We start from the raw sequence: 12863 nt of genomic DNA, 5'->3' as shown, positions 1-12863 counted from the left end.
GTGATCCTCCAAGAGAGGCCATGAGGTATTTCATCATTCCACCATTGTTTGTGGTGTTTTTACAATATGTCATGTTGGTACTAGCACTTCTACTGGCCAGACTGAAATAGTGTATGGTTTTGTCTTTTAACAGGAGTGTGACCAGGTGCATGTGGAAGATGTGGCTTCTGATGACAATGGCCAAGACTTAAGGTGATAAAAACAACGATGCCTTAAATACTAATACACCATAAGACATAATCTAGGCTTAGAGGAAAACAAAGAAAATCATTTGTTTCCTCCACCAGTCTTGCTTTATTGCAATATTTGCTTTATTATGGTGGTCTGGAACCGAACCCATAATATCTCCAAGGTAAACCTATATCAGTTATCTATTGTATAACAAATTATCCCAAACTTAGTACCTTAAAATAATACTCCTTCTGTCCCATAATAATAGTAGCAGTTGATGGATGTAATTTGTTCCATAATAATAGTAGCAAAAGAAAATAAATATAGAATGCAACATTTATTATCAAAAAACTAGATTAAACAATAAATTAAAAATAGTACTCCTGCCGAAACCGGTTTGGCTCAGTGGATAGAGCGTCGGCCTGCGGACTGAAAGGTCCCAGGTTCGATTCCGGTCAAGGGCATGTACCTGGGTTGCGGGCATGTCCCCAGTAGGAGATGTGCAGGAGGCAGCTGATCGATGTTTCTCTCTCATCGATGTTTCTAACTCTCTATCTCTCTATCTCTCTGTAAAAAATTAATAAAATATATTTTTTAAAAAAAATAGTACTCCTAATTTTTATTTTGAGTGTTCAGATAGTTTCTGGATTTTTCAATAATTTCGTTACTACGTTTTAAACTTGTAGGTAGGATCCCTTGGCTGCGAAGCTTTGCTTTCTCTATATGCGTGAGCTTAAAATTATTGGAACCATCGTTCTTCATTGCTTCCAGCATAACTTGTTGAAGTGGCAGAAACGTATTATCCAGTATTTCGGGAGAAATATTATCAAAGGCTAATATGGTGCCTCTTCTGCTAAGAGGAATATGTCTAAGTTTTTCAAGTTTTCTCCATAATCTTTGCATTTACGTCCACAGTTTTGTTTTTTCAAAGAATCAACATTAGCATAAGATTCTCCTTGACAATTATTTTCGGAAGCACATTTCCAAATTCTTGATATGGTCATTCTGTTGCACTTAAATTGTTTTGCAGCTAATGTAATTGCACCTTTCTGCAACTTTTCCTTTTTCTTTTGATGCATCAAGAACTGGACAATTGCAACTCGATCTTTGCTTGAAAACTCTTTTTTTCATCTTACTTTTACAATAGGTTGATATTCAACTGAAATAAAACAATCAATTTCGATCAGCGGATGAAATTAGAAAAATAGTTATAATTCATAATAATTAGATTAACCTAAAAGTTGAAAGATATGTCAAAACAAATGGCAGATGTCATGAAACATTGATTTTGATCGAAGGCTTCGCAATTTTGCACTACAACATAACTTACAGCTGCATTCGCCAATAATTCCCATTTAAATATTCACTTGCTACTATTATTATGGGACAGAGGGAGTAAACATTTATCATCTCATAGTTTCTGTAAGTCAGAAATTTGAAAGTGACTTAGCTAGGTAGTTCCGAATTAGGGTCTCTTAGATTGAAATCAAGACATTGGCAGGAGCTAAATTTATCTGAAGGTTTTATTAGAGGCGGAACCTGATTTCAGCCTCTTGCCTGTGGCTGATAATAGGAGACCTCAGTTTCTCACTGTGTGCCTCTGCACGGGGCAGTTTGAGTGTTCCCAAGTGACAGCTGGCTTCCTTCAGAGCAAGTGCTCCAGGAGAGAACAAGAGAAGTCTAGTCTCTGAAGTCTAACACCACGTTCTGCTTACACTCCAATACATTACATACCCAAAGGAGCGGAGTTAGAGGAGAGGGACATTGAAGAATCTGTGGGCATAATTTAAAGCCACCAATGAACTATGAGCTTAATAAACTAGCCAACAGATCACTGAAAGAGAACATCCCTATTATCTTACTATTATTAATATTTTGTGTTATTACCTTCCATTATTTTATATATTTTTTAAATATTTTTTTCACAAAGGAATATAAAAATATTAACCACTGTTTACCAGTATTTACAATAAAGTGAACAATATACACTTGAGTAACATTCTGTTTACTACAAAGCTGTTATTTTTCCTGGCTTTTGTTGAACCAGTACCCCAAATACTGAGACTGAGCCAACATGTAAGGAATGAGTTGGAGTAAAGAGAAAACATGCAGATCAAGGGTGTGCCTGGCCTCTAGTATGCATATAAGATCTTTGGTTAATCTCTTCCTGCCCTCCCCCTCCCCACTCTCCTCTGGGATTCATCAGTCTGTTCCATGTTTCCATGACAGTGCATTGAGCATCTGCTCCCTGGTGGTCAGTGCGCGTCATAGCTAACGGTCGGACAGTCGCTTAGGCTTTTATATATACAGATATAAAAAGGAATGGAAACAAATAGTTGGGATTCGTCTTCTGGATAAGAATGCCAAGTTAGTCTTTCTTCATAGAAAGCAATTGCAATTTGAGGACACTTCATATTTGCCTCTTGCCAGCACCAGATCAGCTTCATCTGAATCTTTCCATTTCATGAGAAACATTAACTCCACTGCTGTCAGTGGCACCGATTATTTGTTCAGGATCAAGACCTCTGGCAGAGCCTCTTGGTTTATCAGCAGCATCTCTTTTCTTCTGTGTTTGCTATCATCAGATTCACTGTCAGATAAAAACTTTCTTTTTGTACCATCTTTTTCTTTACCAGCTTTTTGAGAATTAAGAGATGCTTTAATTAACTCAACAATCTAAATTTTCTTCAGGTCCCCAAGTATTATCAGCATCTGTGACTCCTTTCCACTTCAGGAAATACTCCACCTTCCCATTCACTACACATCAATCCAATACTTTTCCACTACAAATTCTTCAGGCTCTGCCTCTTTAACTTTTTTACTCTTTCCATCTGTTTCTTTCCCATTTTTTGCAATGTAGTTTTATTGGAGGCCATTTTTTATTGCAGATTCAAAGAGCTATTACTCACTGCTTCCATGCAGCTCCGCATCCCATGTCTCCGGCTTCTCCAGTGTCTCTGGCCCTGCATGCCTTCAGCTCCCTATTTTTTAATATTTTTATTGATTTCAGAGAGGGAGAGAGAAACATCAATGATGAGAGAGAATCATTGATCGGCCGCCTCCTGCATGCCCCACACTGGGGATCAAGCTCGCAACCTGGGCATGTGCCCTTGATCGAACTCGAACTCGGGATCCTTCAGTCCTCAGGCCAGTGCTCTACCCACTGAGCAAAACTAGCTAGGGCCCATTAATTTTTTTCTTTTTTTCTTTACATAGTTTCAATCATTTTATATATACATACACAAAAGTTTTATATTCTGTTTTTTTTTCACTGTAAGATATTCTGTCATTAATGAAAGGATGCTTCATTTCAAGCTAACCTCTGTGGGATGCTGGTGCTTGTTCCTACCTCTCTTTCCCTAGTCTTCATCCTTTTTTTGATAGATGTAATAGGGATGATATAGAGGAATAGTGAAAGATAGACTCTGAGACATAGAGATTAGAGAAAAGATTCTCAAAGCACTTAGTCTTGGTGTCAGGTGCTAGGAATAGGACAGAGAATCCCAAGTGGCATTCATCCAAAAACCCCATGCAGTATAGATTTTAATTTTCATTATCCTCTCTCTCTACAGCAACTATAGTTTCTCAACAGATGGTTTCAGTGGCTCAGGAGGCGGTGGCAGCCATGGTTCCTCTGTGGGTGTACAGGGAGGTGTGGACTGGATGAGAAAACTGGCTTTCCGTTACCGAAAAGTGAGAGAAATCTATGATAAGCATAAAAGCAACGTGGGTGGTAAGTGTGGCATACAATCAGTCTGATTTTCTCTTTCTTTCTGATTTACTGCTTTCTTGTCCAGGGATTCCTTAGAACTCTCTGACAACTGTTTATGAATTTGTGCCACAGTAACATTTTAATTCTATATTTTAAAACATGGAGGTTTGATTAAAATCCTTTGGGGAGGAAGCTCTGCATTTCTGATGGGCTTCTCTTAGCATAAGTTCAAAGCTCTCTTGTTCTTTTTTAGACAAATGCCTTTTTAAAGGAAATATGTTCCATTAATTATATTTGATGACGTATTTTATTCTGGAGTCAAAACTGTCAGTACTAGTTAATAGGTTGCCTTATTGTTTTTTAACTAATATATCAGGACAAGTCATATATAACAAGTCACTAGGTTGGTTTATAGTTTATGGAAAACTAGGTCCAGGAGTATAGGGTGGCAGTATCTATGTGTTGTGATTTGAAGGACCTTGGAAATTCTTTCTACCTAGAAATATCTCATGTCAGGTGCCACCAGGCCTGAATTCTATTATTTGGGATTAATTAGTGATAGATTGTCCAAATTAGAAGAGACATTAGATATCTATTGAGAAAATTGCTGTCCATCTTTAAAGTAACAAGGGCAGATACCATAGCAAGTTAATTATCTACCACAGCTAGAATCCACATCCCTGAATTCTTGGTCCACTTTACATTCATGCAGTTCTTTTTCTAGTGATATACCATTATGAGAAAATATTTAAAATTGTAAACCATCACCCTCAAACTTTTACATACACATAAAATGTTGCATGAAGTTTCAAGGATTTCCTGCACTGCCTAAAGGCATATTACCCTAGGTCAAGAGAATCCTCCTACAATACCATGCTACCGCTTTCTGTGCTGCAGAAAGTAAAAATAGGACTTTGAAAGTCAATTTAGTTCATTTCTGTTACAGTCTTTCAATACCAGGTAAAAATCACAGGCATCTGGGCTTTGGGAGTCAAATTTAAGTGTCTGATTATTTTTTTTGCCTAGTAAATACCTGGACCTAATTTGCTATAGAAAGTAATATAACCCTCTATAAGAATATCCACCTGTATTTTGTAAAAATTTTGAATTGTCAAAGTGCCACATCATAATATTAGTTAAGTAAAAGACATATATGTTTATGTCATACATGCCATAGAGATATTGGTTTTGTTTTATTAGAAACATTGAAAGTCATCTAATTCTAGGCTTACATTGTGAAACCATCAATCTGAAAACAAATTATACGCAGTTCTAGTCCTCATAGAAATGCCTTCTATTTTTATGGAATATTGGTAATAGATTACAGGATTTCTCTTCACTATAGAAAATTCAGGGCCAGATTTATTATTTGAATATTATAACTCAAGTGTCTGATAACATGCTCTCATCAGATGAATTCTGTTTTGTTATGCTTAATTATCTGATCTTAAACAGTGTCTTGGTCTCTTTCTCGCTGGAGTTGTTTCAGAAGTAAATACAGTACAAGTACATGACATTCATAGAGGTGGTCTTTCAGCCTGGAATCTCAGGTTGATGTCTTCTGAAAGGGGTAAAGGAAAAGCACAGTCACCAGGAGAGGCAGTAGAAAGACTTTTGAGACCAAAAGCCACTAACTGTCTGTGTAATCTTAGCATCCCTTTCCTCCCTGGGTTCTGGTTTCTTTAGAAAGAGATTGGAATGGTGCAGACTCTTCTTTCAGCTCTAACACTTATTTTTCCCCTTTGGTTCTTGAGCCCATGTCTAAATCAGTGCTACTCAGGGAACGGTCCACCAGTCTGCAGATTCTGCTGCTGATTCATGATGAAAGAGCTTGTGTCAGAATCTAATCATATTGTTTCCTCAGCTGGTTTTCTTGTGCCTGGTAGCAAACATTCTGATGAAGAAAGTGAAAACGATATTTTGAGCAGACTACTCTAGCGTTTTACTAAGAAGAGAACTGTATTAGTTCAGTAGAAATTTTAATGACACACTATTTCTCAATTGAATTCTAGAACTTGTTTCGTGGATGTCAACAAGGATGTGTTGTCAGATGATACATGTGTCTGCTTTTATTCCCACAGGCCTTCTCAGTCCCCAGAGAAAGGAAGCACTGCAGAGACTAAGAGCAGAAATTGAAGTGTTAACAGATTCCTGGTTAGGTACTGCACTGAAGTCCTTACTTCTCATCAAGTCCAGGTGTGAAAGTGGTTCCTTCAGTCTCATCCTCTCAGAGACACACTCTTTCCTACACCAGCTTAGGACAGGCCATTCCCAAAATAGGATGTGGGGTGGGGAGAGAGGAGTTTAAGTGGAGCAAGGAAGTGTGTAGTAGGTTAGTGGGAGGCAGGGCCGTTTTATACTAATGACACACCTTAGAGTTTTAAGAGAATATATATGAAAGCCCTTTTCTTTCCCTTTCTTTTTTTTAAATATTTTTTTATCGATTTGAGAGAAAGAGAGAGAAACATTGATCGGCTGCTCCTGCATGCCCTCACTGGGGATCCAGCCAGCAACCCAGGCATGTGCCTTGACCAGGAATCAAACTGGTGACCTCTTGGTGCATGGGACAATGCTCAATAAACGAAGCCACACAACCAGGGCTTCCCCTTACTTTTTGCTCACAAAATTAAAACTCAGTAAATGATAATCTCCACCCAGGAGTTGGGCCTGGTGACATCAAAGGATACATAAAGGAGACATATCTCAAATATCCTAAGTACAGGAAGCTTCAAAAAAATGTACCAAAACTTACTCAGGAAGGCAGGACTCAAAAGAAAAGGATACATTAAGCAGATTAAGGAGATTTCAGTTTAAAGCTTATAATGGGAAATAAATACAGTCATGATTGTATCTAAATCTCTTACTGATTTCTTCCTCAAAACAGGAATTCCAGACCCATAATCTAATAGAGCAAACATTAAAACTGACACAAGTTATTCAGTGAAGTTTGTAAAGGACCTGTGAAATTAATGTGTTTTCTAGAATCTATGTTGCTATTACATGAAGAACAGAGAAGACTTAAATCATATCTCATTAAGAACTGGGTTGCATTCGTATGAAATAGCACTGTAACTGAAAGTCTGTCATTTGTTTCCTAGAGAGTAGTATCAATGACATGGGTTGGTGGTAATTGCTAACAAGTGCAGTGAGCGAATTATCAGAGGGAGATGAGGCAAGAATCAAGTTGCTGCTCTGTGCCCACTATAGAATCTCTGTCCTTTAATATGGAAAGTAAGTAAACCTGAGATAATTAGAACGATAACTGAACATTGACATTGAACAAATATCATTACCAGGCCCTTTAAGGTTAATTTTTAATGGTTAGATCTAAAGGTCACATCCTGGATTGGTTCACCCTTTTCTTTTCTCTCCTTATTTCTCCCTTCTAGGAAGAATTGTGTGAATGTTCTGATCACTACAACCCAGCTGGTTCCAGCTCTGGCCAAGGTTCTCCTATATGGGCTTGGAGAAATATTTCCTATTGAAAACATCTATAGTGCTACCAAAATTGGTATGGTTTCTATTCAGTTTCTTATCACTTGCCTTACAATAATATTTCCTACTATGATGTACTTATTATTTACCAGTTCCTCTGTTAGACATATATCTATTTCTATATCTCTATATATCTATATATCTATATATCTATATCTATATTTATCTATCTATCTATCTATCTATCTACCTATCTATCTATCTACCTATCTATCTATCTATATATATCTCCTCACAACAGTCTTCTGATATTACTGATGAGGCAATTCAGGCTTAACAGTTATGTAGCTTGCACAAGACTTCACAGATAGTAAGTTACATAAACAGGATTCAAATCCAGATCTGTGGGACTTTGTTCTTTTCCTTTATAATATTTGAAAGGACATAATATCTAGTTTAGAAATCTACTTTTACCTCATTTCAGATTTCTTTTTTGCATAGAGAGCACTACAATATAGTATAATAGAAAAATCACTTAACTGAAGAAGGTGGCAGAGCAGGGAAATAAAGTATAAGAGATGGCAAAGAAAAAGGAAAGAAAACAATTTCCTTTTTATTTATTTCTGCAAATAAAAAGCAGTATCACCTGTGCATGTTTTATGTGTAGGTTCCAAATGGGATTTGAATTTTTATTACCATATATCTAAAAATAGTCTGCAATGTATTGAAACACCCATTTCCCCAAGGTTAAGGTCAGTGATATAGTATCTCAGTTGCAGTTACAAAATATAATAGTGAGGAAATTCCAGATATGACAAATGTTGCTGCCATATTTATTGGTACTCTGGGGTTCCTCCCCTACTGAAAGCCATAAGGTTCGTTCATGCCCAGGACTGTTTCTGGAAAATAAAAAATTGTAGGGAAATGGCTGTTGTCTGTTTCTTATTACTAACAAGAAATCGAGGCCTTATGTTCCCACGTTTCCCCTCAAAAAATATCCTTTCACAATGTCCAGAGCCTAGACTTGGAATCAGGAGCCCAAAGTCTAGCTGTAAACTTGTTTGGATCTGGGCAAGTCACTAGTCCCATTTCATCTGTTAAAAGAGGGTACGGTACCTATCTCACTGGATTATTTTGAGAATTAAGTAAGGAATAATTTGAAAACTGCTTTGTAAGCTGTCGAGTACAGGAGATGTGGAAAAGGGAAGTGGTGCTCACAGTTCTCACCCTGCCTAGGCCACTTAGCCTCCCATTTATAGATGCAGAGAGTCTACTGGGATCTCTAGCTGCCACCGCTACTCCTCACCAAGCAAACTTCAGGGGCTGCCACTCACTTTGTCTGTGCACAGGCTGGTGAACCTAGCAGCAGCCTTTTCTTTGCTGTTGAAAAAAAGGTAGGACAGGATGTCCTAATAGGAAATTGCTTTCTCTCATCAGGTAAAGAGAGCTGCTTTGAGAGAATTGTGTCAAGGTTTGGAAAGAAAGTCACGTATGTAGTGATTGGAGATGGACGAGATGAAGAAATTGCAGCCAAACAGGTAATCATGGTAAAGAAAATGTGGGAATTTCAGGACCTATTGCTCTCATTTGTGTATGCTTTGGAAAGGAAGAGAATTTCTAAGGAGAATCTGAACCTGACTTCAGTGTACTTCCTTGGATCACTTATCTACTTGGAGAGGTAGTGACCTTCATTCAGAAACTTTTGTTTTGTTTTGTTAGGTTTTTCAGTTTTTACAGAGGACATCGGACCTTTGAATTGTCTAATAACACACATTGATGACAATACAAAAAATCTGTAGTTCAGGGTAATGTGGGAGCAGAAAATACTAACTCGTTGTTTGCTGCAATGTTAGCTCAGAAGTAATGTTTTGGGAAGATTGACCAGAGAATTTACTGTCTGTAGAGGATGCTGTGGAGTGCCGCCCAGACCCCCAGCAGGACTGAGGCACTCATTTCCTTAACCACTCCCTGCTCTTGGCTGCTGTGGGCTCACAGTTTCTCCCCCAGAATTGCCCTCAGCGGAAGTTACATCACCTTCCCAGAGACACCTTGCTTCCAGTTACTGGTGGGGGTAGAGACACAGCTCTAGTCTCCATCCCTCATCTCTGAAGGGTGGTCCAGCTCCAGCATGCTCTGGGATGGATTAGCGTCTCGCCAGCAGCTGTGTTACAGTTCAGTTTCATTCTAGAGAGCATGAGACTTAGCTGTGAAAAGGCAAATAATTCTGACTTTTCCAGGCTTCAGATTCTCAAAAACCGTTGCAATCAATGGGGAGTTGTTTGGAGAAAGTTCTTTCTGCTTCTGAGTCCTGGAGAGTTTGTTCTGATGTTAACCTCCTCACTCTGCAGGCCCAGCTTCAGGTTGTCTATTCTTTTTTTTTTTTTTTTTTTTAATATATTTTATTGATTTTTCACAGAGAGGAAGGGAGAGAGAGAGATAGAGAGTTAGAAACATCGATGGGAGAGAAACATCGATCAGCCGCCTCCTGCACATCTCCTACTGGGGATGTGCCCGCAACCAAGGTACATGCCCTTGACCGGAATCGAACCCGGGACCCCTCAGTCCGCAGGCCGACGCTCTATCCACGGAGCCAAACCGGTTTCGGCGTGGTTGCCTATTCTCAAAACAGGAAACAGATGAAAGAGTCCTGACTATGTAATCTAAAATCACACCCTTTCAGATCTGAATCACCTATTAGCTGTGTGAATAATTTACTTATCCTCATCTGCTAAATGGATCTACAGAAGTTCTTTCCCTTCTACTCCAGCTTTCTTCTAGCAACTCTATTTCTTAAACTTGGAGGCAGTGAGTTAACAACTAGGACCACTATCCTAATTTTCTTCATTCAGTAGCATGCAAACCTTCAGGAACTATTAATGAACTATGAGAATGGAGGTAATCAGTTGGCAATATTAACACATTATGTTTTCACTTGCCACTTTGTGTAGCAATTCAAGGACCTTTATTTTTTCACATGTGTTATCTTTGGAGTTTTGATTCTTTTTATTTTAGTTGCTTGTCCAATAAGTTTATTGTCTCTCTGAAAAATCTTCATAAAAAATTGTGGTTTGGTTTATTAGCTCTCAGCAGCCCATTCCTGAGCTCTGAGGAAGCTTGCTTTCTTCTGAGCTACCCGATCTTTATTCTGGGCAAGAGACATTTTGAGATGGTTCCACCTCTTCTTTTTAACTTCTTTCTTAGGCTTCTTCTCATAGACTGGATTATCTCATATAGCAGCATGAGTTTCCTTTTTTTTAAAAAAAAAAAATATATTTTTATTGCCCTGACTGGTTTGGCTCAGTGGATAGAGCGTCAGCCTGCGGACTGAAAGGTCCCAGGTTCGATTCCGGTCAAGGGCATGTACCTGGGTTGTGGGCACATCCGCAGTAGGAGGGTGTGCAGGAGGCAGCTGATCGATGTTTCTCTCTCATCGATGTTTCTGACTCTCTGTCTCTCTCCCTTCCTCTCTGTAAGAAATCAATAAAATATATTTTTTAAAAAAATGTGTGTGTGTGTGTGTGTGTGTGTGTGTGTGTATATATATATATATATATATATATATATATATATATATATATTGATTTCAGAGAGGAAGGAAGAGGGATAGAGAGATAGAAACATCAATGATGAGAGAGAATCATTGATTGGCTGCCTCCTGCACGCCCCCTACTGGGGACCAAGCCCACAACCCGGGCATGTGCCCTTGACTGTAATTGAACCCAGGACCCTTCAGTCCGCAGGCTGACGCTCTATCCACTGAGCCTAACCAGCCAGGGCACAGCATGAGCTTTCTTATACATCTCCTCCACCATGTCTAGAATTACATTGTTCTTTATGTATTGAGAGAACTGTTTCTTCATCTTTTTCCATTAGATCACTCATACTCTGCAGTGTTCTGGCCCATGATATGCTTCCAATGTAGTTCTGCATTGAAGTCCTTCCTTTTTTTTTTTTTTTAATGTATCTTTATTGATTTCAGAGAGGAAGGGAGAGGGAGAGAGAGCTAGAAACCTCAAAGATGAAAGAGAATCGTTGATCGGCTGCCTCTTGCACACCCCACAATGGGAATGGATCTGCAACCTGGGCATGTGCCCTGACTGGGAACCTTGGCCTCCTGGTTCATAGGTCAACATTCAACCACTGAACACCACCAGCCAGGCAGTTTCTTCCTTTCTGAATCATAACCAGGGAATTGTTTGGAATTGTGAGAGATAGGTAAGCCTCCATCCACAGCTCTCTTCAGGGCCCCAAAAACTTTATTTCCAGTAGTAGTTCTGGCAAGCCCTGCATCCAGGTAAAGGCACCAGATTGACCATCAGTGCTTTTCACATTGTGTTCATCTCCAGTCACCTCCACCTGCTTGTCCATGCCAAACCTATTGAGAAGCCTGTGGGTCAGCAGCAGGCCAGTACAATATGCTGCAGCATCATTTGTGAGGCCAACCTTCACACCATACTTTGGGAGTTCTTGAGTATAAACTGCACAGATTATCATACCTCCTTCTATAAGGGAATAAGCAGTCTGACAAATGATCTCTCTGTTAGTTACAGAAACTATCATCCTATATTCAGGTGTGTTGTACTTATTTTTATCCTGGATCACCAAGCGTTTTGGGAAATAGTAATCAGTTTTACCCTCTCATTGTCTTCTGAATTTCACTTGGTATCTCTTGAAGTGGGCCTTATTTTTGACAAACGCTGTCCTGCAGAAGAGAGACCCATGTCTGCGGCTCACCAAAGACCTGCAGGACTAGCACAGCTCCGGGGATGGAGGGGAGCTGGAGTTTTGATTCTAAAGTGCATGTTGCCTCTGAGAAAGATACTAGTGGATGTAGGTATCAGTACTTCTTGGTCTGAAGAAGGGAGAGGGAGATAAAGAACAACTCAAGTCGTTAGCAAAGTCGGTGTCTCTAAGCTGATGCCTGTTATCATCTACCATAGAATATACCTGCTGGAAAATGCCTTAAAACCTCTGTGTAATTCAGCCCCCACCCTGTGAGGGATCTTTCCTGCAGCCTTTTTGACATAAGACTTTCTAGTCCTTTTTTGAACATACCCCAGGATAAGGAGGCTGCTTCCCACGTATCCTATTCTATTGTGGAGTTGTCCAAACTGTTAGGATGTTCCACCTTCCACCGAACTTAACTTTATCTCTCTGACTTTCACATCTTGGTCCTAGTGGCATTCCTGAGTACAACATAACAAGTCTGCTTCCTCTTCTCTATATTAAAAGCCTTTTAAATAGTATGTGCACTGAGTTACATGTCAAAAGAACTATTCTAGGACTTCAAAGTTCTGGGTAATTTGTAACCAGTTTGAACAAGACAATCAGTAACGCTAGTCTCCTGCAGCTTCATAGAACATAGATTCTCACACTTGGATTTGTCAAAGCCATTCATAAGGCTTTCAGAACAGCACACAGTCTACTGGACATAATTCTGACCACATTACATAATGGGATTATTTCCAAGATCTGTATGTTCTGAATCTTAGTGATGAACAAGATTTGGGCCTTGTAGCTCTGTAACTTATAGGAAATTGCCTAT

General features: G+C 39.1%; 1 protein-coding gene and 2 pseudogenes across 12 annotated transcripts in view; 1 reads left to right on the top strand and 2 right to left on the bottom strand.

The window, feature by feature from the left end:
- Positions 1–12863, top strand: part of EYA3 (EYA transcriptional coactivator and phosphatase 3) — a 99221-nt gene that overhangs the window by 82239 nt on the left and 4119 nt on the right. For all 12 annotated transcript variants that reach the window (XM_036347438.1, XM_036347442.1, XM_036347436.1 and 9 more), the window contains 5 exons: positions 134–192; positions 3744–3904; positions 5965–6079; positions 7273–7394; positions 8756–8856. In XM_036347438.1, the coding sequence (XP_036203331.1) occupies positions 134–192; positions 3744–3904; positions 5965–6079; positions 7273–7394; positions 8756–8856 (558 nt within the window). The remainder of the gene's footprint in view (positions 1–133; positions 193–3743; positions 3905–5964; positions 6080–7272; positions 7395–8755; positions 8857–12863) is intronic.
- On the bottom strand, positions 2414–3149 carry LOC118675184 (annotated as a pseudogene).
- LOC118677426 lies at positions 10386–12716 on the bottom strand (annotated as a pseudogene).

Source organism: Myotis myotis, unplaced genomic scaffold (genome assembly GCF_014108235.1).
Source record: "Myotis myotis isolate mMyoMyo1 unplaced genomic scaffold, mMyoMyo1.p scaffold_m19_p_2, whole genome shotgun sequence".
In the NCBI taxonomy this organism is placed as follows: Eukaryota; Metazoa; Chordata; class Mammalia; order Chiroptera; family Vespertilionidae; genus Myotis; species Myotis myotis.
This window is presented reverse-complemented; position numbering and strand designations above follow the sequence as displayed.